The 21,418-nt window shown below is 38.7% G+C and overlaps 2 protein-coding genes across 4 annotated transcripts in view; one reads left to right on the forward strand and one right to left on the reverse strand.

Moving 5' to 3' along the window:
* Positions 1–2,730: 2,730 nt before the first annotated feature.
* Positions 2,731–7,125, forward strand: FABP2 (fatty acid binding protein 2). Its single transcript, XM_075025732.1, has 5 exons — positions 2,731–2,780; positions 4,435–4,539; positions 5,201–5,373; positions 5,954–6,061; positions 7,012–7,125. The coding sequence occupies exons 2-5, from the start codon at positions 4,473–4,475 to the stop codon at positions 7,060–7,062; spliced, it is 399 nt and encodes a 132-aa protein (XP_074881833.1). The 5' UTR covers positions 2,731–2,780; positions 4,435–4,472; the 3' UTR covers positions 7,063–7,125.
* Positions 7,126–13,801: 6,676 nt separating this feature from the next.
* The window catches only part of USP53 (ubiquitin specific peptidase 53), a 41,041-nt gene continuing 33,424 nt past the window's right edge, over positions 13,802–21,418 (reverse strand). For all 3 annotated transcript variants that reach the window (XM_075037375.1, XM_075037366.1, XM_075037383.1), the window contains 2 exons: positions 18,438–18,537; positions 13,802–17,614 (listed from right to left, as the gene is read on the reverse strand). In XM_075037375.1, the coding sequence (XP_074893476.1) occupies positions 16,630–17,614; positions 18,438–18,537 (1,085 nt within the window). In that variant the 3' untranslated portion in view covers positions 13,802–16,629. The remainder of the gene's footprint in view (positions 17,615–18,437; positions 18,538–21,418) is intronic.

Below are 21,418 nucleotides of genomic sequence, written 5' to 3' on the forward strand. Positions count from 1 at the left end.
ATGTACTTTGAAATTATTTATCCAAGAGATGGCATTAGTTAGGCTCCATTGAGCTCCTTCTTGCTAGGCCACCCATAGTTATGCTAAAGTTGGCTTTACTGGCATAGAATTATCTATTTACCATATTGACATAAATTTGAGTGTTTGTGGTTTAAATGCTTAGCAAAACTTCACAATAAGAGATCCAGGGGCACCTGAATGATTTAAGCGCCCAACCATCTTTGCAATCCATCTGAAAACATATAGAAGAATCATGCAGTAGAAAACATGCATTAAACACTGCCAAATCAGTTCACAACTACCTGACAGAAACCAGTTAGTCTGCATGGTTTTAACAGGGATTCATCTCTCTCAATATATAATATTATATATACTAATATTTACATACGTGTGTTATGTTTATGCTGGCACCAAGCCACTATCACTCCATGGTGAAGCTGAGTTCTACTGTCCTAACTAATTTTAGGCAGAACAACTTGAAGACAAGCCACAAAACAATAAATAGGATAGACGAATATAACCCACTGCAAAAGCATTTTTGTCACCCTGATCTTTGGAACTTCGTTGTCAATTACCATCATAATACAGCTTGGTACGATTATCACAGACTGGCATGATGAGATTGGCATGACCATATAAGTTAATAATTTATTTCCATCCACCTCATTTAAAGATCAAACTTCAAAGGTAGTAAGTTTGTCCACCTTCAGTGTTCTGAAGCTGGCACATTGAAGAAAGCCACAAAGCCAAGAATACACACCCTTAACTTTCACAACTTTCATGCAACCAGCAATACTAAAAAATGAGTTTTTCAATGCACCATCTAAGCAAAAATTGTAGCTTTGAAAACCACACAAGGAAGAGGTAGACAGAAAAAGGAAAAAGGTTGTGGAATATTCCAACATTTAAAAAAAAACTATAAAAACAATTTTAATTATAATTTTAGAAGGAAACCCAGCTTTTATAGGAATTCAACTCTGAATAAAATGTATATTGTATGATTCTAGTACATGTAAGAAAACTGAAGTCAGATTTTTGTGCATTAGTAGTCCTAAATAACTCATGTAAATTGTGAGAGATTAAAAAGACGGCTGCTTGTTCTAGCACTGACATTCCATCAGACCTCAGAGAAGAACAGTTCTTTATGCTGTCAGAGCTACACCAATGTAGAGACACCATGAAATTCATAAATATTGACCACCTGTGGAGATACTTAACTGACAGATCTGTGGGGCTGATCTGAACAGGATCCTAAGGATTCATCCCCAGTGAAAAGAAATGTTAAGGAAGGGAAAAATGGGACAGAAATGGAGCACCAAGCTTTGATGTGAAATTCAGGACCCAGCTACTCGCAGCTCCCATGGTGAAAAGGTTTCGAGTTGGCTGATTAGCCTGACTTCTGAGGTAGACCAAAGAATCACAAGGGCGGAAAGGCAAGTTGTGAGATAACTGACTGGAAAAGCACATCTGAGAGATCTTCCCATTAGTTGAGGACTTGCTCTGTAAGACCCTGCCTCTTTTCTAAGGTTCAGAAAAACTGTTGCAGTAAGTTTGATGTAGAAATTCATATTTAACCTGCAGCATGTCACTACTCTGAGTTATTTTTTTCAGAGGTTAAGAAGATAGGCTGGATTCAAATGAGGACAATAATCATTAACATTAGTTTTGTTTAAATATATAAACACTACTTCAGATACCTTAGCATTTCTTAAATGAAATGAAATCAGCAGGTTCTTGGAGAGAGTACAGAACCCACCTAAAAAGTAGATAAGCTTTCCTGAAATGCTCAAAATAAAAGGTCATTTCCTATTTGTTAGTTTTCATGTATGCCTGAAATAATTTGAATAATTCATGCTATTTCAGGCCTCAATTTTCTACTGGATACAACAGAAGTGGTTCAAAAGTTGCACTACACCACTGTTAGAAAGAAACCTTCTGCAAAGACTGCTAAGAGAGTTAATAATTTTGTTAAGCAACAATAAACTGGATGAACTATAACCAGACACCAGGTATTTTTATGTATATATACACTAAATAAGTAATACAGCTTGACAGTGGTAACTACAAAGGTCAAGATATACTCCAATGCAATAAAAAGAGATAATCTGACTCTGATAGAAACTCATTTTGCCCATTTTCTGAGCTGGCTGAAGGGTAAGATGGGCATCTATGATTAGCACAGCACTGGGCATGGACTATGACACTTTTTGAGACACTGAGTTTGGATTCAGCATCATGCTAACACAACTACTCATCTTCCATTTTATAGTTGGCTGATTTTTACCCAGTTCCAATTACAGGGACTAGCATGTATATATTTCCCTAAGTCAAATGTCTTGCCTGTACCTGACAATGCTCCAGTTCACAGCGACATGCAGTACTTCAATTTTGTCCTTCACAAAAGATACTAATTCTGGTGATAAAAAACTGCATGAAAATGTGGGAAGAAACTGCATGTAAAAACTACATAATGAGACCTAAATGGTGTTGTTAAGTGGATATTGTGAGGCCATTAGGAGTAAACAGCCTTCCATCTGGCAGGCTTCTTTACCCTGCAAGACAGGAATATAAGAGGTGGGAAGAGGAAAGAACAGGTAGCTAGTACAGGAAGAGTGGCAGGCAAACAACAGCAGCTGGAACAGTGGAAGGCAAGAGGACAAGCTGCAGCCTGAAGAGGACCTGTCCACAACCTCAGTCCTTGTCACTTGCAGGTGAACCTTCCCACACAGAACACGGACATGGCTGTGGGTTCCTGCTCTCTCCCAGCTGCAGCTCACCAGGTAGGTTAGTGCTCCAACATGTTCAGTGTGACCCCATGCTGGGGGTACTCAGCAATCATTCATTGGGCAAACGAGATTCTTCATATTCCCCTCTCTTCCCCACACAGTTTAGGCAAAACACCCAGGTTTGAAACATCTCCTGTGTACAAGGAGGTGGCTCACTTCAGATGACATGAATTAGGAAACACTCACAAAAGGAGCTCTGTTGGCAGATCTGAGATAACCTCTGCAAATTACTGCTGGGAGAGTCTTCTTGCACTGGAATAGCTGTAGTTCACAACTACAACAGACCAGCTTGCACCAAATCCCATCTTTCAGAAGACCAAAGGGTCTGGAAAAGTTAATTTCAACTCTAAAGCACGGTCAGCTTCTAGCACCGTGTTTGGCTGCAAGTATGGCACCTTTCCTTACATCACTTGCAACAATATGAACCTATGTTCTTTTTTTCTTTTATTTTCATCAAGTGAGAAATACTTGTTGAGCCATTTTTCCTCTCCAGTCTGTTAGCCAGATTACTATTAATTTCAAAATGAAGCTGACTGGAGTGAAAAGCCACACTATTCTGGTATCACTAGCAAAGTTCTAAATTTACAGTGATGCTTCAGTAAAACCTCTTGTTTCAGGCCGCAATCCATAGATGTACAAGATTATGATAACATGAGACACTGTTAAAACTTGGTAAGCAGAGCACAACCCATCACCTAAGCAAAATCCAGTTCAGCATTCAGGATTTACATTTTGAAGCTAACAGATAGCAAAGCTGGTGCCATCCATGTGAACGGAATAATTATAACCCTAAACTCGGTGAAGACAACAGCTGGGTCAATAGTTTTGCTTGGTTTCCAGTAGCACCAATTAGAGGGGACGGGGAGTGAGGAAGAAGAATCTAAGTCAGGGAAGACTCATGTTCTGCATGATCCTTGAACAGACACAATCTGGGACCTATGGAAATCAACCACATCAGATAAATTCACTTAGCTGCACATCTTTTTCTGTTGTAGGAATGGGTTAGATGCACATAGCATTCACTGAATGTGTTATAATGAAGAAGTGTGTAGAAACTGCTCAGAATTTATACTATATATTAAAAAGTGAGCACATGAATACAGAATATCATCCCAATTTTCTTAGCTCAGCACTAGACAACAAGCAAGTGGATATTTTTCTGAAACAACCTGCAGACATTCAGTAAATCCTCTGCCCCATGCTTATTATGTTGAGCAGAACAGATTTCTAACAAATTGTAATAGACAAAGTAGAGATTTGTGTTTGGTTTGTTGGGTAAGTATAATGACTCCAGTTGCATAAAGACTCTCCCACAAGCATGAAGATACAACAGAGATAGAAAATGTCAAGAAATTTTCTTAGTCTAATTATTGCTTTCACTAGATAGCTGATTTTTACTACAACTCAAATATGGTGAATAAAATGAATGGATTAGCAATTCCTTATTAAGATGAACAATAAAGATACTCTCATGATATGGGGCAATAAGGGAGAGATTCAGCAAGCAGTGTGGTCACGATGGGAAATTTGATTAAACTACAGTAAACTTCTCCTTGAAAAGATCAGTGCATTAGTTGAGCTTTAGTCAGCCACATCATCCTGTAAATTGCTTTCAAGATAAGCCAGTACATAAATTCTCTTTGAACAGATACGTTACTTCAGAACAGTCCTCCTACAGACAGAAACATGGCATACAATGGTACTTGGAAGATAGACAGAAATGAAAACTATGAGAAGTTCATGGAGGCGATGGGTAAGTCTTACTTTTCCAATGCCTTCTACAAGAATGACACCACTATGGCTGAATACAAACTCGAGCTGTCTGTGAACTACCTTCTGGCTAGCCTGTCCTTTTGCTGTTTGCTGCTCTGCCCTTGCATAGTGTACTGCATTTATTTTCAAAAGATTCTACTGAGGGGGGAAAAGATATTGAGAAATGTTCTGATTTTAATTACGTTACGTTAATCTTAAGCAAGTTAACTCATTTCAGCAGGGGAAAGAATCCCTAAGTCTACATTTGAGGAAAAAGCTCAGAGAATTTGAATTATAAACTTTAAGCAGAATTCTATAGCAGGAATATTATTTTGATAACATGAAACTAGTTCAAAAATTACCCAAGGAGGAAATTATCATTCTTCAATTTTAGAGCAACACATGATTCAAGTCATTTTAACATCCTGATACGTTTGTATAAACTGTGCATTATATGGATATAAATACAACCACTCCAGTTGGATAGTGGTTTGCATTATATCTGTGCTGGTGAATGTGGCCTCAATAAAAAGTGAAGAAGAATAAAAATTCAGGTCAGAATGCTGGAATAAACTTACTTGACCACATAAATGTCACTAAAAAGAAACAAATATGATGCTCTAGGGCCTTTTCTTCTGATTGATGGTAATTGACTTTTCTAGGTGTTAACATGATGAAAAGAAAGCTAGGAGCCCATGATAATCTGAAGATCACTATTCAGCAAGATGGAAACAAATTTACTATCAAAGAATCAAGCAACTTCCGTACCATAGATATTGAATTCACTCTGGGAGTCAATTTTGAGTACAGTCTGGCTGATGGGACTGAACTTACTGTAAGAGACTTTTTATATAATTATGTATTTATTATATGTTAGTAACTTCATGAAGTACAGTTTCAGGATTAATTATTTGTTTTCCTAGTTTTTAATTTAAATTTTACTTTTGAAGTATGACTGTTCAGGAATGTTTGCAGGTTATATACAAAACCACAAGGTAGTCTTAACTGTTAATAGTTCAATACTGTACCATGAAACTCAGAGTTCCATAGAGTGCACAAAAAGCACAGTATGTAGCAATTTTCACACGATGAAATCCCGGTGATTGCAATTTTACTTCTTATAATGCTTAAGTGCGCCACCTAGAGTGCAGAGTGGGTATTTATAAAAAAATGTTGATACAATTAATTAAAATGAGGTGTGCTGAGTACTAAAAAAACTAGCTTGACTATTATGCAATTAAATAAACTAGTGGTTTTATTAAAATTTCATTTTTACGGCCTTTCCATCAATGTCCAAAACAGTATTATTACTGTTTTAATCTCTTCTCACTTTTAAGCTTTCCTGCAGTCTTTAAATCAAATCAGTGTCATATCTGTTGCAAAATGTTTGGGTGGGGTTTTTTTTCCCATTGTAGGGTTCTTGGAACATGGAAGGAAATAAACTTGTAGGAACGTTTACTAGAAAAGATAATGGAAAAGTACTCACAGCATACAGAGAAGTCATAGGTGATGAACTTGTTCAGGTGAGTTAAGTAGTCACTTACATACAACTTTACAATACAATGAACGGAAAAAAATCTAAAAGCTGTTCAGAAAGTAGGAAATATTTTCTTCAAGCCAAATAACCTCTTTTATCTTTAGTTAAAATTCTCAAAGGATCTATCAAAACTTAAAACTTCAAAATAAAACTCACAATCTGTGATTTTTATGTTTTTCTACCCATGAACTGTATCTTATCAATGCATTCTGAAGCCTGTAAACACAAGCTGTATACAGAAGATATATACATATATACACACTATATAGATGTGTTCTGACTGAAGGCCCTTTTGCAAGTGTCTGCCTTGTAAAAGCTTTACCACAGGAGCTTACTACAGCGTAATGCTGTCAGTGGCTGATAAATGCCCTTTTAAAACAAAGTTTGGGGTTGGGGCAGGGTATCATGGCACAGAGGGGTAGGTTTGAGACAAAAGGGAAATGCTTCATAGGTCTGCAGTAAAGCCAGAAACTGAACTGTAACGCTTTAAGATCCTCTCCGCTAGCAGGTCACAAGCTTCTTAAAAGAATAAATTAAAAAACCACAACCTTATGGACAGGTATGAGGTTTGAGATATCAAAAACATGCAGTCCAACCCTTCAGTGTTTCTTCACACTTCTACTAAAAGCAATCACATAGATAAAACTTGTTAACTAGTGGTATTAGGAATACGGGACTTCCAACACTTCGGGTTTTCTCTGAAGCCCCCAAAAGCTGTCCTGTGGTGGTTCAAATGTTTGCATAGAGAATTTATGCCTATTGACAACAGGCTGCTTTCCTTATGTTCCTTTCCTCAGAGCCTGCACAAGGGCTGGGAGGCCCCACAGGGCCACCAGTCACAATTAATTAAATCACTATTGACCATCTCTCAATAGCATGTGTGAAATGAAACTTTGTAATAGCAGCCACTGATTTTTCTTCTTAATTTCTTAACAGACCTACAGATATGAAGGAGTTGAAGCCAAGAGAATCTTCAAAAGGGACTAAGTACTTCACCCAGAACAGCACTAGAACCAAAAAACAATGAAAAAAAGATCATTTTTCTACATATCCTCTACTTTTTTTTCCTTCTATCCCCTCCCAGCACCTCCTAAGCTGCAATTACTTAGCCCTGTTGAAAACAGGGGCTAGTTCCTTATGTTTACTGTTTTGCCTTGAATAAATAAAATCCAATTACAATTTGATACAAATGCTAAAATGTTATTTGTACCAAGTCCTACCTGAGTGCCATACTGTAAAAGGCTGCAAAACCTATTTTGTATAAGCAGAACGTCAATATTTTTTTGCACTGCTTCTCAAATGGCAACTTAGTTTCCTTACCGTAATATTTATATTGATAAAGAGTTTCTCTGTGTATTGAATATTGTGTAATAAGGATGGCAACACCTAGAAGAAACCTAACAACACTGAAGTCTCTAAGACTCTTTTATGTAAATATAAATATGAAATAAACAAAATATGGTGTGATAATACTGCTCACTTGGAGGACTTAAATGATATCCCATTGATACCTTGCTCATATCAATAGGAATAATATAAAACACATACTGATGATATACAGGTATCTCACATAAAGTAATTTCATTGTATTTGTTTCTGAAAGTATGACTATGCTTTTAAACATGCAGATTTTGAGTTGTTCCAATTTATTAGGGGTTCGAATCATTCTGTGTCAGGAAGAGTATTAGCAGGCTCTGAGTGAGTTTCTTTCAGGACATGAATAAAAATATTGAAGGTATCTTAACAAGATAAAGAGTGATTTCAGACTACGTTGATTTCAAACACTGGTGTTTCTGATGGGTGACAAATATGCACCACAATCTGCTCACGTTGTCCACTCTGTAAGTGCTATTTTCAACGCAGCCTCACCTCCCTTGAGTTGTGCTGTTTCCTAAGGGCTGCAGTAGAACTGCCTCTTGAGGGTCAGCACTAGTTAAGATCTGCTGTGTCCCTCTAACTATGCCTCTTGGTGGTCATCTAGTCCTGTCCCCCCGTCTACAGGGTAGCCTGCTTCCCAGTCCCGGACCCTTTCTGACACATCAGCAAAACAAACCTGTGTGCTGCCAGCACTCTTGTCCTTCAGCAAATATGGTCCGAGCTCTTTTTTTTGGCTTCTGAGCTTTTTGCACCCATGCTTCTACTGCCACAGTTAGGAAAAAAGACTGATTCGTGTAAGACTTTGCTAAAAGGTCACAATACCACGTGGGCCTGAGGACAGCCCTGAGGTCTAACCCAAAATATAAATGCAGCCATATCTGTAAAGTCCCACAGTACTTCATCACAGAACTCCCTGATGACGGTAAACAGCTAGACAATCTTCTGCTGTGTGCTTATTCACATGCTGCTTGTTACAGGTCCAATTTCAAGTACCATTTCTGAACAGGTACATTTACATTATGATTTTAATGGGTTTTCAAAATACCTCACAAAATCTACTCCTCGGTTTTCTTGGCTCTCCTTGACTGTCTTTTTGCTGGCCATAACTGAATAAAAAAGAAAAACCGTTTTTCCTTCAGTTATTTTTATAACTGAATCCTCTCTTAGCCTGTATTTTTGTGGTCTTCAGCATCTCATAGCTCCCTCTACTGCCAAAATGCTCTCACGACGCAAACAGTATTCGAGTCCAGAGTAAGACAGATGACCCTTCTTTATGAATTTGGTTTCCTCCCCCGGATATGGATTGTATGCAACTTCCAGTGTACTTATTTTTTACATAGTCATCTTTCAGTGGATAGATATACCACATACATCGCAATGAAGAGAAAACCATTTTAAACAGTCCTTCAATTTTCAATTACAAAGAGATGTAAAACTGAAAAGCAAAGGTATGAAAAACTAAAAAAAAACCCCACCAAACAAAAACAACACCCTAAAATCTGGAAACAACTCTATTACAAAATTCTGTCTATCTCTAGGCTATTTTGTTTAGATGCTAAAGCCTTTAAAAGAGAGAGGGATAAATAATGGCTTGCAATAAGCCATGTGACAGCCTCTTTCAGTTAAGCTATGCGCACTGAAAAAGCAGACTAAACTGTAAGACAGCAGCCCTAACCATCAAAGTGCTGTTAAAGAGTGTGACCTTCATTATCAGCTGCATGTCAATATTGCTTCTAAATTGCATATATTAACAATTACATGTCAAAGGTTTCAGGAAATTGGAGAATGCCATTATATTTCTTTTAGAGACTTTACTGGCTAGAATGAAAGCTGTATTAAGTTTCTGAATATGTTTTCTCTTTCTTCCCTGAATATGCTGACTATTTAGGTTTTGCATCCTTCTGGTTCAGAAAGTGGAACTCTAGCACCAATGCACTTACCTCTGCCACAGCCCAGTAACGCCCTGATTCATGGCTATTTTGATCTAGGTTACCAGATTTGTTTGATTGATTGGCTAAAATAATCAGTAGGGTATTTTTTTCATCATGTATTTGAGAAATTATTTTAGTTAATTCCGGATTACATACAAGGCCACAAACTAAAAAGTAATCTGATAATTATTAATTAAAAAAAAAAGCGCTGAAAAGTATTTAACAACTCCAAATACTGCACACAGATGTTGTCAGCACCTATGCTTAAAAAGCAAGGAAATATCTTTAAAGACTCAGTCTCCAATACTTGAGATAAGATCATCAATTAAAGGGATGGAGGAGAGTGGTACAGCTTTGGTAAACTAATAAATAAGATTATTATATTAGAATTTTAATGAGATAGCCTAGTAAATTAGACTAGGAGACTTTTGTTTCCTAGGCAGGAATTTCAGAATTACATTACTTTGCAATCTAATAGGAAATCATTTGCTGTGGGGAAACCTAAAATCCACAATTCCTTTTGCTCAAATGAGGTAATACAGATGGGTCCAAGACTTAGAGGGGAAGTATTGGCATTGTTTCCCCCCAAAATCTCTAATATACTTCATCTAACACCATATGCTTAACTGATACTTGCTATATAAAGACAAATTCAAGTTCAATCTTATTTCTAATGGTAGAACTTATTAGAGAAAATAGCTACCCCTAAGCGCATGCTCATGAGAAGTTAAACTCAGATATACCTGCTCTGTGTTCTGCAGCAAGTATGGCCTTTTCTGTTAGTATGAGTCTAAAAAGGGTTAATAGCTACAATGAGGAAGTTTTTGTTTAGTATACTCCTAAGTTTCTGGTCACTCTTCTAGACACAAAGAAAATAATTGCACTCCTTTCAGTACTTACTGAACTGGCTGGACTGAGGGTAGCACATCCCAACTAGAAGTACAGCATCAGGTTGTGCGGCTTAATTTGATTTCTTATGCAGCTGTGTGTTGTGTAAATAAAGCACACAGTATACACTATCTGGGTGACCTTCTCCACCTTTGTTTAGGGTGTACAAGCTCCAACTAACCTTCCAGGATAGGAGTGTATCTTAAAACAATTTCAATTTTCCTAAACTCCTGCACAGCAGGGTTTCCCAAAAGGTCTTTTAGTTTCTTCCAGGGCATCATCTGCTTTCCAAGAAACCGTATCAGGAAGAACTTGTGAAAATTTATTTCCCCACAAGTCCCAATCCAGCTTAACAGAGCAAGGCCAAGGCGGTCTGACAGGACTGACCACCTGCTTTTCCCCACACCCTTGTCTCACCTGGCCAAGCGCCCTGAGGACTGGCAGGGAGCAGCCACCAGTAGTGCCCAGGTACTACTGCAGAAATGTCAGTCACCAGCTCGGAGGGAGCCTCCGCAAGCATCACTTCTCCCCACACCAGCAGGAGAAGCAGGAGCTCCCTCCACGCCCAGCATCTTTACCACACGAGCCCGCCCTGGCACGGCCGTTAGCCCCTCAGCAGTGAGGGGGGAAGGGGCCACCGCGGCGGCAGCCTGCCAGGAGAGGAGAGCAGCGAAGGAGGGCAGCCGTGCTTGGAGAGCTAGGCGGCAAAACACCAGCGCCGTCACCGGGTGGCAACGGAGGCCGCAGCGGCGCCACTCCCGCCTCAACGGTCGCCAACGGCCGCCAACCGCCATTAACCGCCGCCTCCAGCAGGGCGGGGCGCTACCTGAGGCGGCGAGGGCGGTGCCGGCCCGCGCGGGCCGCGGGGCGGGGCGGCTGTACGTGCACTCCGCTCCCATTGGCTCCCGACCCGGAAGAGCAGCCGGTGCCTGCGCGGTGGGTGCCGCCGTGCGGCGCTGCGACGCCCGAGAACATGGCGGCGGCGGGGCGGCGGGAGCCGCAGCAGCAGCAGCGGGACGCGGTGGCGGATGGCGGCCGGTCGCTGTCGGGGCAGTCCTACTGGCTGGACCTGTGGCTCTTCGTCCTCTTCGACCTGGCGCTCTTCGTGGTCATCTACCTGCTGCCCTGAGGGCGCCGGGCCCAGGTCAGCCGGCTCTCGGCGGGGCGGGCTTCCACCCGCCCGTTGGGCGAGGAGGCGCGGCGCTGCGCTGAGGCACCGGCTCCGGGAGGGAGAAAAGGGGCGGCGGGCGGCCCGGGGGTGAGGGAAGGAGGGAGGGCAGCTCCTGCCTCGCTGGGGTGCCCGCGGGTGAGCCGTGCGGACAGGCGTGGGGGAAGGTACCGCTCCTGGCAGGGGAGCGGGCGGGCACCGGGGAGCAGCTCTGGCTTTCCTTGCCTGGAGCGTCCCAGCCTCAAAAGGAAGGCCTGGAAAGCACAAACACCGCCGAAGAAACGTAAAGCTAATTCCAAACAACCGGCAGCGAGATTTATTTTTTCCCCTTGAACAACAAAAAAAAATAATATAGTATCGGTTCTTGGATTGGAAAGCATGCTTGATGCTTCTGTTGTGTTTGCTGTTATCTTCCAAGGACTACAAAAGTAACTGGACGTCTTCTGTTCTCTATAGAGCCACTATCTAATCACAGGCTGCACCTTATGAAAACAAGCAGTGGAAGAGGAGGACCATTTGTGCAGCACAAACAACTGGGAACATGCCTCCACTTGCATCTGAATGCAAGAGGCATATATACACACTATATCATAACATAACTCCGGCTGCGTCACAAGTATTACTGTTCAGGTTTTTACCAGTATCCTGTTTCTGTGTTCTAAACTGTGCCTTAAAGGTCACATAAGACAGCTTGACTGTGCTTTTGTAATTAGTGCCTAAAGGTTTGTTAAGTAGAAATGAAAATATGTACTGTTTGAATAAAATCAAGTGAAAGGACAGACTGTAGAGTGGCTGAGAATAAAATCCAGCTCTTACATAGACTGAAGTGCTAACTCAGACCTTTTTCCCTCAGTGGATGAAGCTTACCCAGCTGTTTCTTTCAAAAAGTTAATCATGAGGGTTTGATGCAGTTTGGTTTTCTATTCTGCTTTTCTCTCTTTATACCACAGTGTGCATGAGATTCTAGCTTCAGCAGTTAACTGTGCCTTCTGAAACATGCCAGTGTTTAACAGCCCTTGCTTACTGATTTAGATAAAATGCATTCCAGTTTCCTTGCTATAAACAGTGAAGGAGCAAGCTTACAAGAACAGCCTTCTTGAGTAGCTGGCAGGTTGTGTGTAAAGTACCCTCTTCCATGGATGAGTGAAAGTAGACAGTAATAGGTCTCAACTTCCATATGCCCCATCAAAACTTCCTCTGTCTCACTGTAGGGGGACTTTCAAAACAGTGTTAAATGAAGGAGTCTCTTGCATTCTCAGGAAAAAGAAAAGGGAGCCAAGTACACAGAGTAGGCTTTTTACCTGATCTGGTTTGGGGAACAGTCTTCAACTACAGATGAAGGGGGTTCAGTTTTCTTGAGTGCTTTGCCCATGTGACTACTATTTGCTAATCCAGAGAAGTACAGTTCATGGTTGGTTTTTTTCAGGAACAAATAAAACTAACTAGATTTCAGAGACTTTGAAGTGTAGAGTGTTTCAGTGTCTTCTAATGTTAAATGAAAACAGGCTACTGTCAGGTTAAATAGGATTCAGGATGCAAAAGTGGGCATATGCTCTCTTTCCCTTTATTTTTCTTTCATTGTTAAAGATAATTCTTCCTCTGACAGTGGCTTTCTTCATGTATCAGACCTATGCTTTAAGAACAGAGATGCCTTTACCTGCTAGTATTTTTGATCTTGGCTGCTGGTACCTGTGAAATAAGTCAGCAGTTTCAGAGTTCTTGAATCACAGTGCTAAACGGTGATTGCATTCTCACAAATAGAAAAATGGATTTTCCAGTTTTTCAAATGTAGCTATTAAAGAGAAAAGTTCACTATTCTCACCCCACCCCACCCCCCCAAATCTCAAGGGAACAACCTACTAGGGAAGCACTGTAATGTTGCTCCACTTCTCTTTTGGTAAGGAGGACAGGTGACATTAAGTCTTAAGAGCCTTTAGAAAGTTAAAAGCTAACAAAGTGCAGGTTTGTGATGCGTTAGGCTCAAGCGATTTTATACGCTCCTGGAGCACGTGAATACATGTATCAAGGCAAATTTCACCTATCCCTAATGGAGCAAAGGTAGTAAGGTAGAAACTCATGTAACTAATCAATCTGTTGTCACCAAGGCTGTGGGATCATGGTATTAAAATTGCTTTATGCATTTCATAGGTATTTAGAAAGCTAAAGAGACATTAACAGCTTTATAAACAAATACTTCAGAAGATGAATTTTACTGTTCAAAAAAAGGTAACTGAACCACCATCTCTGCAAAACTTAACCATTAGTAGCAGTATTATCTGTCACTGTTGGAAAAATGTAGTTCTGGAAGGCCAACTTTTTTTCTTTTAGAAAAGTGTGGAGTACAAAAAGAACAGAAGGCAAAGATGTTTAAATTTTTATCTGATAGTTTGAACAAGCAGAACTTTGCAAGAAAATAATTCTAAAGACTGAAAAATATATTAATTACAAGACTTGTTAATGTCTTTACTGTTACAAAAATTGTCTAGGCTCTTATACAAATCTATAGCCAGAAGGGGACATTTATAAAAAAATAAATAGGCACCCTAGGTAAGTTAAAACAAGTTATCACATATTAGTTAGCAAATATTACGTACATACATACATGGAGTGCAGAGTCAAATATAAAAACAAAGGTGCCTCGATTAGCTATTTCCTATAATTAAATACTTTGTAAACATGGGTCACAAAGTTGTCTGGTAAGATTGTTTCAAGCAAAGCAAGGAGCCTGAAGTACATCTAAACTACTGCAGCTACTTTAAAAGTAAGTTTACCAGTTGTGCTTACTGGAAGCCAAATTCATTGGTATCAGTAATAGGCATTCATATTGCTCATTGTACAGAAATATGAACATTGCTATGCATGTTTAAAAATAAGTGTTCTAACATCATTCACAGTTGTTGCTGTGCTATTCATACATAAAAATACTGTCATTTCAAATACAAGATTTTTGCAAAACATTTTACAAATTATACATTATTTACAAATTCCAATAATCTTTGTTTTTACACAAGTATTAGAACACAGTTTTATATAACTGGCTATATATATTATGTAACATTGCTAATGAACTAGAAAAGTTTAATTTACAGGTTCTGAAATCTCTCAAAAAATACAACAATTAGGAATCTTCCAAGTTCTTACATTTTCAGGGTTCTTTTTCTGCATTCAACTGATTTTCTTACAAAAGGATAATCTTTTTAAGTTGCTGTTTACCAGCAGCCATACCTAAACATGCATAATTATTTGCACTACAAATTCTAGAATTTTTTTTCCAAGTGCTACAATAAATTTTGATCAAGAAGGTAGAAATAAGATTAATCTGAGATACCTGGTTTGTTGCATATATGTTCCAGTTCTACTGTAAGTTACATGTAGTTTTAAAAAAAAACAAAACAAAAAAACCCTGACCTTGACACATAATAACCAAAACTACTGTTTAAATATATACCTTGGATAATCATGCTAAACAACTGCCAACATTTGGTTGAAGCACTAAAACTCATATAAGGTTTATAAACATAAAAAAGCCTGACTAACAGTTCTAGTATAAGCAAGAGTGTTTATTATGCATATTTAACCTTCTTCCATTATTTTCATAACTAAAAGGCATTGATGTTTAGATGTAATCAGCAGCACCCCAAGTTAACACTCTAATACGAATAATGGCAAAATATAGCCTTTTCGGATTGTGTCAGACTTTGCTGACATTAATTGTAAGTTATACATAGTTCAATGTTACATTAAGACTGAAAGAGAACTCCAAGACCCTGCCTCTGACACAAGACACAGTGGGTCATTTCACTGATGCTTAGGGCTGCCACGGGGGCAAAAACCTGTTGGCCCTGCTTTCCTCCCCAGCCCTCACTGGGCCATGTGCTGGGCCTCAGCACTCACTAAGTAGTTCTGTGCACTGATTTAACTAACCAAATAAAAGCTAAATAAATACTCCTCTTTGTTACTGAAATAAGTCAGTTTACCAAAAGACATGGTAAATGCCAGAGCTGCCAAAACTGCAGGGCAGGGTGCTAGAGCAGAGAAAGAGTGAGGAACCTCTTTTCATGCCCCCTCAGCCACCGCAGTCTGAACAGCTGCAGGTTCAGTCAGCCTGATTTGCTAATACAGAACACATCCATGCGTAGGACTGCTCCGAATAGGAAAAATGCCAGTAAAATCAAATGTCTGATTCCCATTAAACATTGCTCAAAATGTCAATCTGAAAAAAGATAGGAAGTTCAATAAATAGCAGCATTGACTTTGCATGCAATTGTAGAATAAATCAGAACTGAACATAAGTAGTAAATGCATCTAAAACCTTACAAAATTAATGTTTCATAGTTGCATGATAACTCTGTATTTTAAAATTAGCATCCTGTTCCGCTATATCAGTTTGTAGCTTATGTGGTTAAATTTAATTTTAATAAGTTAAAGTATATATAGGGTGAACAACTCCGGTAAATGTGTTTAAAAATGTACACTAACATACAGCAGGTATATTAATAGGACAGTCTATTACTGCAGTTTACTTGAATTCCCTTTGAAAATCTTATTTAACACTCGCAAACCAGAACCGTTTTTAAAGAATTATTATTATTAAGGCTTTTCAAATAAAAAGTTAGAAATTCTCTAGGTAAACTTGTATTAAAGACACTTGAAGGTTTGTGAAAGCACAGACTCTCAGCGAAGTCAGTCAGAAAAACCCTATGTCACCTCCTGCTACCTATCAGGACAAATACTGCTCTATTTTAACTACATTTACTGCATTATACATGGTAATATGTTTATCCTTTCTGTTAGTCTAAGTATGTAGTGACCACATTCTGAAGGAACACTTTTTAAACTGCAATTAATTAAATCTCCTTACAAAGTTAATAACATCTAGTTGATCCCACTGCTGTAAGATGCATACACGCAAAGGGACCATTTTTAATATAAACTGTAGAAGACAAGCTGAGTAACAGAGGTAAACATTAAGGCAACTAGAGTAACAAATCAAAGAACCAGAAGTTTAGCACCTCTTCTCCTCTGTCCACCTCTATTTGCATATTCATTTAAACAGTTGTAACTCCTAAGCAAAGTACAGTCAACTGGGTACCTAGTTATCACACACACACAGCTTCAAGGTTTGTGCCCATTTACAGACTACATGAAATGCAAAAGTCAGATCCAGATTTATTTTTTTTTTTTAAGAATCTATCTACTGCAGTGTATGCCTTCTACATTCGCCTTGTACCTTTGCTCAGATGTGGGGTGCCTGTGCTCAAGAGTAGCATGGTATGTAGCACTCAGTTCTATTCCAGCTGATGGAGGATGTTTTTCTTTGTGAAAACTTCCACTATCTGTAAAATACAGCTTGGGTCTCTGATGATATTTCATCCTGTATGTGTCAGTCATACAACTATCTACTGAAAAATATGTCGTTAGGGATACACTATCATTTCCATCCACATAGGCAGCACCTGGTCCCGTATGACGAGATCCTTTCTTTAAGAAGTTTTCAGACACAGTCCAATAGTCATTAACTGATAAGCGAGGTGGAGAATCCGGTTTATGAACAAACTGTTCATTCCCTTGAAACGGCTCTTTAAGCCTTTGTTCATTTGTAAATATACTTGCTTCTGATGCAGATTTTAAAGGTGTACCTGTTTGCCTTACCGGATTATTTTGCAACACTTCTGTTGATTTTACATCAGCTGCTGAGTTACCTTCTGATCCTGGTGAAGCATTCAGAGCGTATTTCTTGGGCGGTAAAGGGGGAGGAAGATTCTGGTACACTGCTTCAGGCACCCAAAGAGCATCCGCCCTTCGGAGTGGGTGCCCGGCATGCTCACTGGGAGGGGGAAGCACCATGGGCCTTTCTGACAGGTTCTGTGGCACACAAGGTGACAACCCCACCTTGGGACCAAACGTTCTTGCATAATGAGACTGCGGCTGGGAAGAGGAGTGAAAGTCATTATTGATCAGCTTCCTTCCGCAGACATTTTCTGTATAGGGGTGGGATACGCCATCAGCACAATATACTGACACATTCATCTTCTCAATCTTGTCTGGATTAAGCCACTCTGAAGAATTCTGTTCGTTTGCCTTGTTCCTACTTTCCGACTTAACAATGTCTTTAAGAACTGGCTGTAGAGCTGATGATTGGAAAAGTTTCCTGTTGGTCTCAGGCATTTCAGCTCTAAAATACAAAACACACAGGATGTAAGTATCCATAAAACCATAAAAAAAAAAGCTCAAATAACCCAAGGATTATTTTCAAAGACAGCCATGGTAACACTGCTTAAATGTTCAAACCAACTGGAGAATTGGGATCTGCTCAACATAGAGCCATTTGATTAAAAGTTGTATTAAATCACTCCAAGGTTTCATTTGAAATGTAACGTGCCCCAAAAAATCTGCAAAAGATTGAGTATCTGTAAGGTAAGATAAATTCCTTCAACTTTCAGGCCTACTTCAAATATGACCTCTGCTCTCTTCTAAGCATCCCTGTGACTCAGTCTGATACAGCCATTTCACAAATATTAGATGTTACTTTTGGGTGCTAAATTTGTATTTAGATTCTTGATTTTTTAGGAAGTACTGAGCACTTACAGTTCAAATTAGCAACAACAGGTATATAGCAGCAGCTTCTAAGCAGAAGTTACCTTTTCCTCTCCTTCCAGCCAAACTTTTCAAAACTTTATGTGGTTATTGCACTAACCACAAATTGGTTAATCACTGCTTGTTGTAGTAAATCAAGTCAAAATAGAAAACTTCATAACCCTTTTGCTCTGATAAGATGGTTTAAAACAATGTAAGCTATTTGGTTCCACTGGCAGCATTAAAATTAAAATAAAGACAGAGAGCATTTGGCCCTATCGGTTATGTAAAATACAAAAGGCATTTTCTATCAAAAACATTCAATACCTTAAATTTGCATGGTTAATATTGACTACTATCACATAACGGAACTTAGTATTTCTTGAACTACTACATAGTAAATTAATGCCAGCATTAGTTACCTCTTTACTGGAGGACTGGGCACCTGCAAATGTAGTTCTGTCGGGAAATTAACATGAGGTCTGTAGTTAATTTCTGAATTGATTGGGTCTTTCCTCAAGTCTGGTGGTAGAAAAAAATTATTTCAAAATAAGCAGAAATACAGTCCAATTCCTTCTTTGTAATTCCTCAGAGGTTACAAAAACAAACAAAAAACAACACAACATTTAATTCTTTTCAAGATTTGCCATTGATCAAAATAACCATTTTGAAGACAACTCATCATAGAAGGTCAGATCTTATATTCCTCCAAAATAATCTGGAGGAAATGTTCCTTTTTTTTTTATTGTTACCAGAAAACAGGTAATTACCACAATTTTGAAGTCCTACAGACATGTTTTCAAGATCATTTTAACACTTCATCTAACTAAAAGCACATTTTAAAAGCAGCTTTTTATAAAAGCATGTTTATTCAAACATACAAAGTCATTTAAATTACAAAATTAAAACTACTTATGATTTCAGAAATTTCACATCATGTAATAATAATTAAATTAAATGAATACTGTAGGGATTGGGGGGGTGGCTTGGGTTTTTTGTGTTTGGTGGGTTTTTTTGTTGGTTGTTTTTAAAAGAAATGCATTATGCATTCTTTGAAACAGATTTAAAAACTTACAGCAAACTGTACAGTTCGTAGAGATGCTGAGCAGACAGGGAGCACTCTCAGTCACATGCCCTGAACACACAACATGAGAGTGCCTGGGCCAGCACTACTACACTCACACTCTAGAAGCTCCTTTTATTCACGGGCAAAAGCAAAGAATCATTCTCTAAAAATACACAATTTCTGAACAATGCAACTCCTAGTTAACAGTAAATAAAGGAAGCATTGAAGTATCCACATCACCACCACAGAGAATACAACACTTTCTTGGCAAGTAACAAGCAACAGTCTATTTGTTTAGAGATAGATATGAGAAGTCTTCCTAATGCAATGATTGGCCCCATTATAATTGGTCACCTGCTCTGAAGCCATTCAAAAGAAGTCTTATTTTGTGTATGTATAGACTAGATTCATATAACTACTAGCCTATTCCAGAAAAACGGGAATTAAATTAAAAAAAAGGCAGCATACATTGTCTGATCTCTAGTAAAATAATCTCTTGTTCAGTAGACAGTACTAACTTAGACAAGTTCCAATGGGATAATGTAGGCTGTTCCACACTTTCATCAACAAAAACTACAAAAACTTTGTATCTATTCTTAAACGATGTAATCTTACCAAGCTAAGATATTTTTTTTATTCCCTTGTTATTTCCCCAAGTTTAAATAAAGTCTTGGAACGTTTGAATCATGAACATACAAGTCAAAAACCCAATAACAGAAAAGAACCAAACTAAAAACTATGGATGAGGCTGTTGGGTGATACCTGTTTTGAGGGTCAATATCTGCCCTATCTTTAACTGATGAAGACTAAAGGCACTAAATCTTTGACAAAGAACACAGGTTGTAGAGGCTAAAATGGCATATAGCACAAGAGACAAAGCCCTCATATGTCTTTCCTTCGATCCCCAAAATGAAAAAAAATTAATATAAAAAAAATCTTGCTATTCCAGATGATAAGCAATACCACAACCTTACAAAGAATACTTATGGGAAAATATTGTTACTGAATGAGCCCTTGTGACACTGGCAAGGGACAACTAATTAACCTGAAAGTAAGTTCAAAACTGCTCCAGTGGGCCATGACATCAGAGCTAACTAGCACTGAGGTAATATTTTGAACAGAAAACACCTCATTCTGCGACAAATTTTAATGAACTGTAAATAGCTTCACTGGAAAAAAAAAAGCACAGGCTCTGACACATTATTTCCTGTGCATGTTTCCAAATCAGTATTTCATCTCAGTCCCAACGTCAGGATACAGTCCTAGGAATGAATTAGCAAAATTGCTAGATTAACAGTGTCCGAAGCTAGCGTTTTTAACTTTCAGACTTTGAATGTATCTACTTTTATACAAGAGCACGTCTACTTAAAAATAGCAAATAAATCGCCGATACAACTGTTCTTTAATTCCCCAAACCGCCTGATGTGAAGATTACAGGTTTTAATTTTTTAATTTTTACTCCAAGCCAAACCCCCAAGGAATTTAGGACGTTCGGCCCTTCCGAGAGGCAATACCACAAATCGGTCAGGAGATGGCAGCAAAGGCTAAGAAGCTGTTTCCTTGGCGTGCCCATAGCACCCACTCAGCCAAAGCTGCCCAGCGATACCGGGTGGTTTGTGTCTTCAGAATTCCAGCTAACTTAAAAATAGATGTGTTATTTTCTCTTCTGCTGACAGGATATCCATGCATGGTTAAAACCAGACGCAGACTCGACTGGGAAGTTTGGCTCTACGTTCTTTGCAAACCTAAATATGGGACACACAAGCGCCGTGCTCAGCTGCAGACAGACATCCTTATCAATGGGGCATAAGAAGCTTACCAATAAATAAAACGTAACTGGTTTTTGACGTACAAACCAGTCTGCTTTTAAGATTTATGAACATCTATTTTCACAGCTGAATAGTCAATCCAGATTTTCAAAAGATTAACAGCTATTCTATAGCCAACAGGTAGGACAGTCAAGTTCTCCTCTAATACCTCCATTTACACATACAGAGCATTTGCAGAAATCTGCAAAGCCCAGTTTTGGAGGGGTGGGGAGACCAAACCACATTAAATTCAACTTCCTTTTAATGTGTTTTAGCTGCAGGTTTCCTGTACTTTTTACTACCCGATTTTTAATTTTATTTTTTTTTAAGTTGCCAATAAAATAAACAAGGTGTAGTATTTTTTGTAACAAGTAGTGCGGCAAATTCCTCTCTCTGAGCCCAGACATTTTTGTGTATTCAGCTGAAGTGACAGACAAACTTACTGGAAGCTTTGGAAATGTGGAACAACAACATAATCCCAGTCAAGAAGGTAAACACATTATAACTTGTCCAAAATAGAGTATTATTT

The sequence above is a fragment of the Buteo buteo genome, chromosome 1, assembly GCF_964188355.1.
Source record: "Buteo buteo chromosome 1, bButBut1.hap1.1, whole genome shotgun sequence".
Taxonomy (NCBI): domain Eukaryota; kingdom Metazoa; phylum Chordata; class Aves; order Accipitriformes; family Accipitridae; genus Buteo; species Buteo buteo.

Excerpts from the sequence above, each read along its gene's own strand:
- FABP2 (XM_075025732.1), top strand. The coding sequence starts at position 4,473 with ATGGCATACAATGGTACTTGGAAGATAGACAGAAATGAAAACTATGAG. Across the intron at positions 5,374-5,953 it reads CTGATGGGACTGAACTTACT|GGTTCTTGGAACATGGAAGG; the intron begins GTAAGAGACTTT and ends TTCCCATTGTAG. Across the intron at positions 6,062-7,011 it reads TAGGTGATGAACTTGTTCAG|ACCTACAGATATGAAGGAGT; the intron begins GTGAGTTAAGTA and ends ATTTCTTAACAG.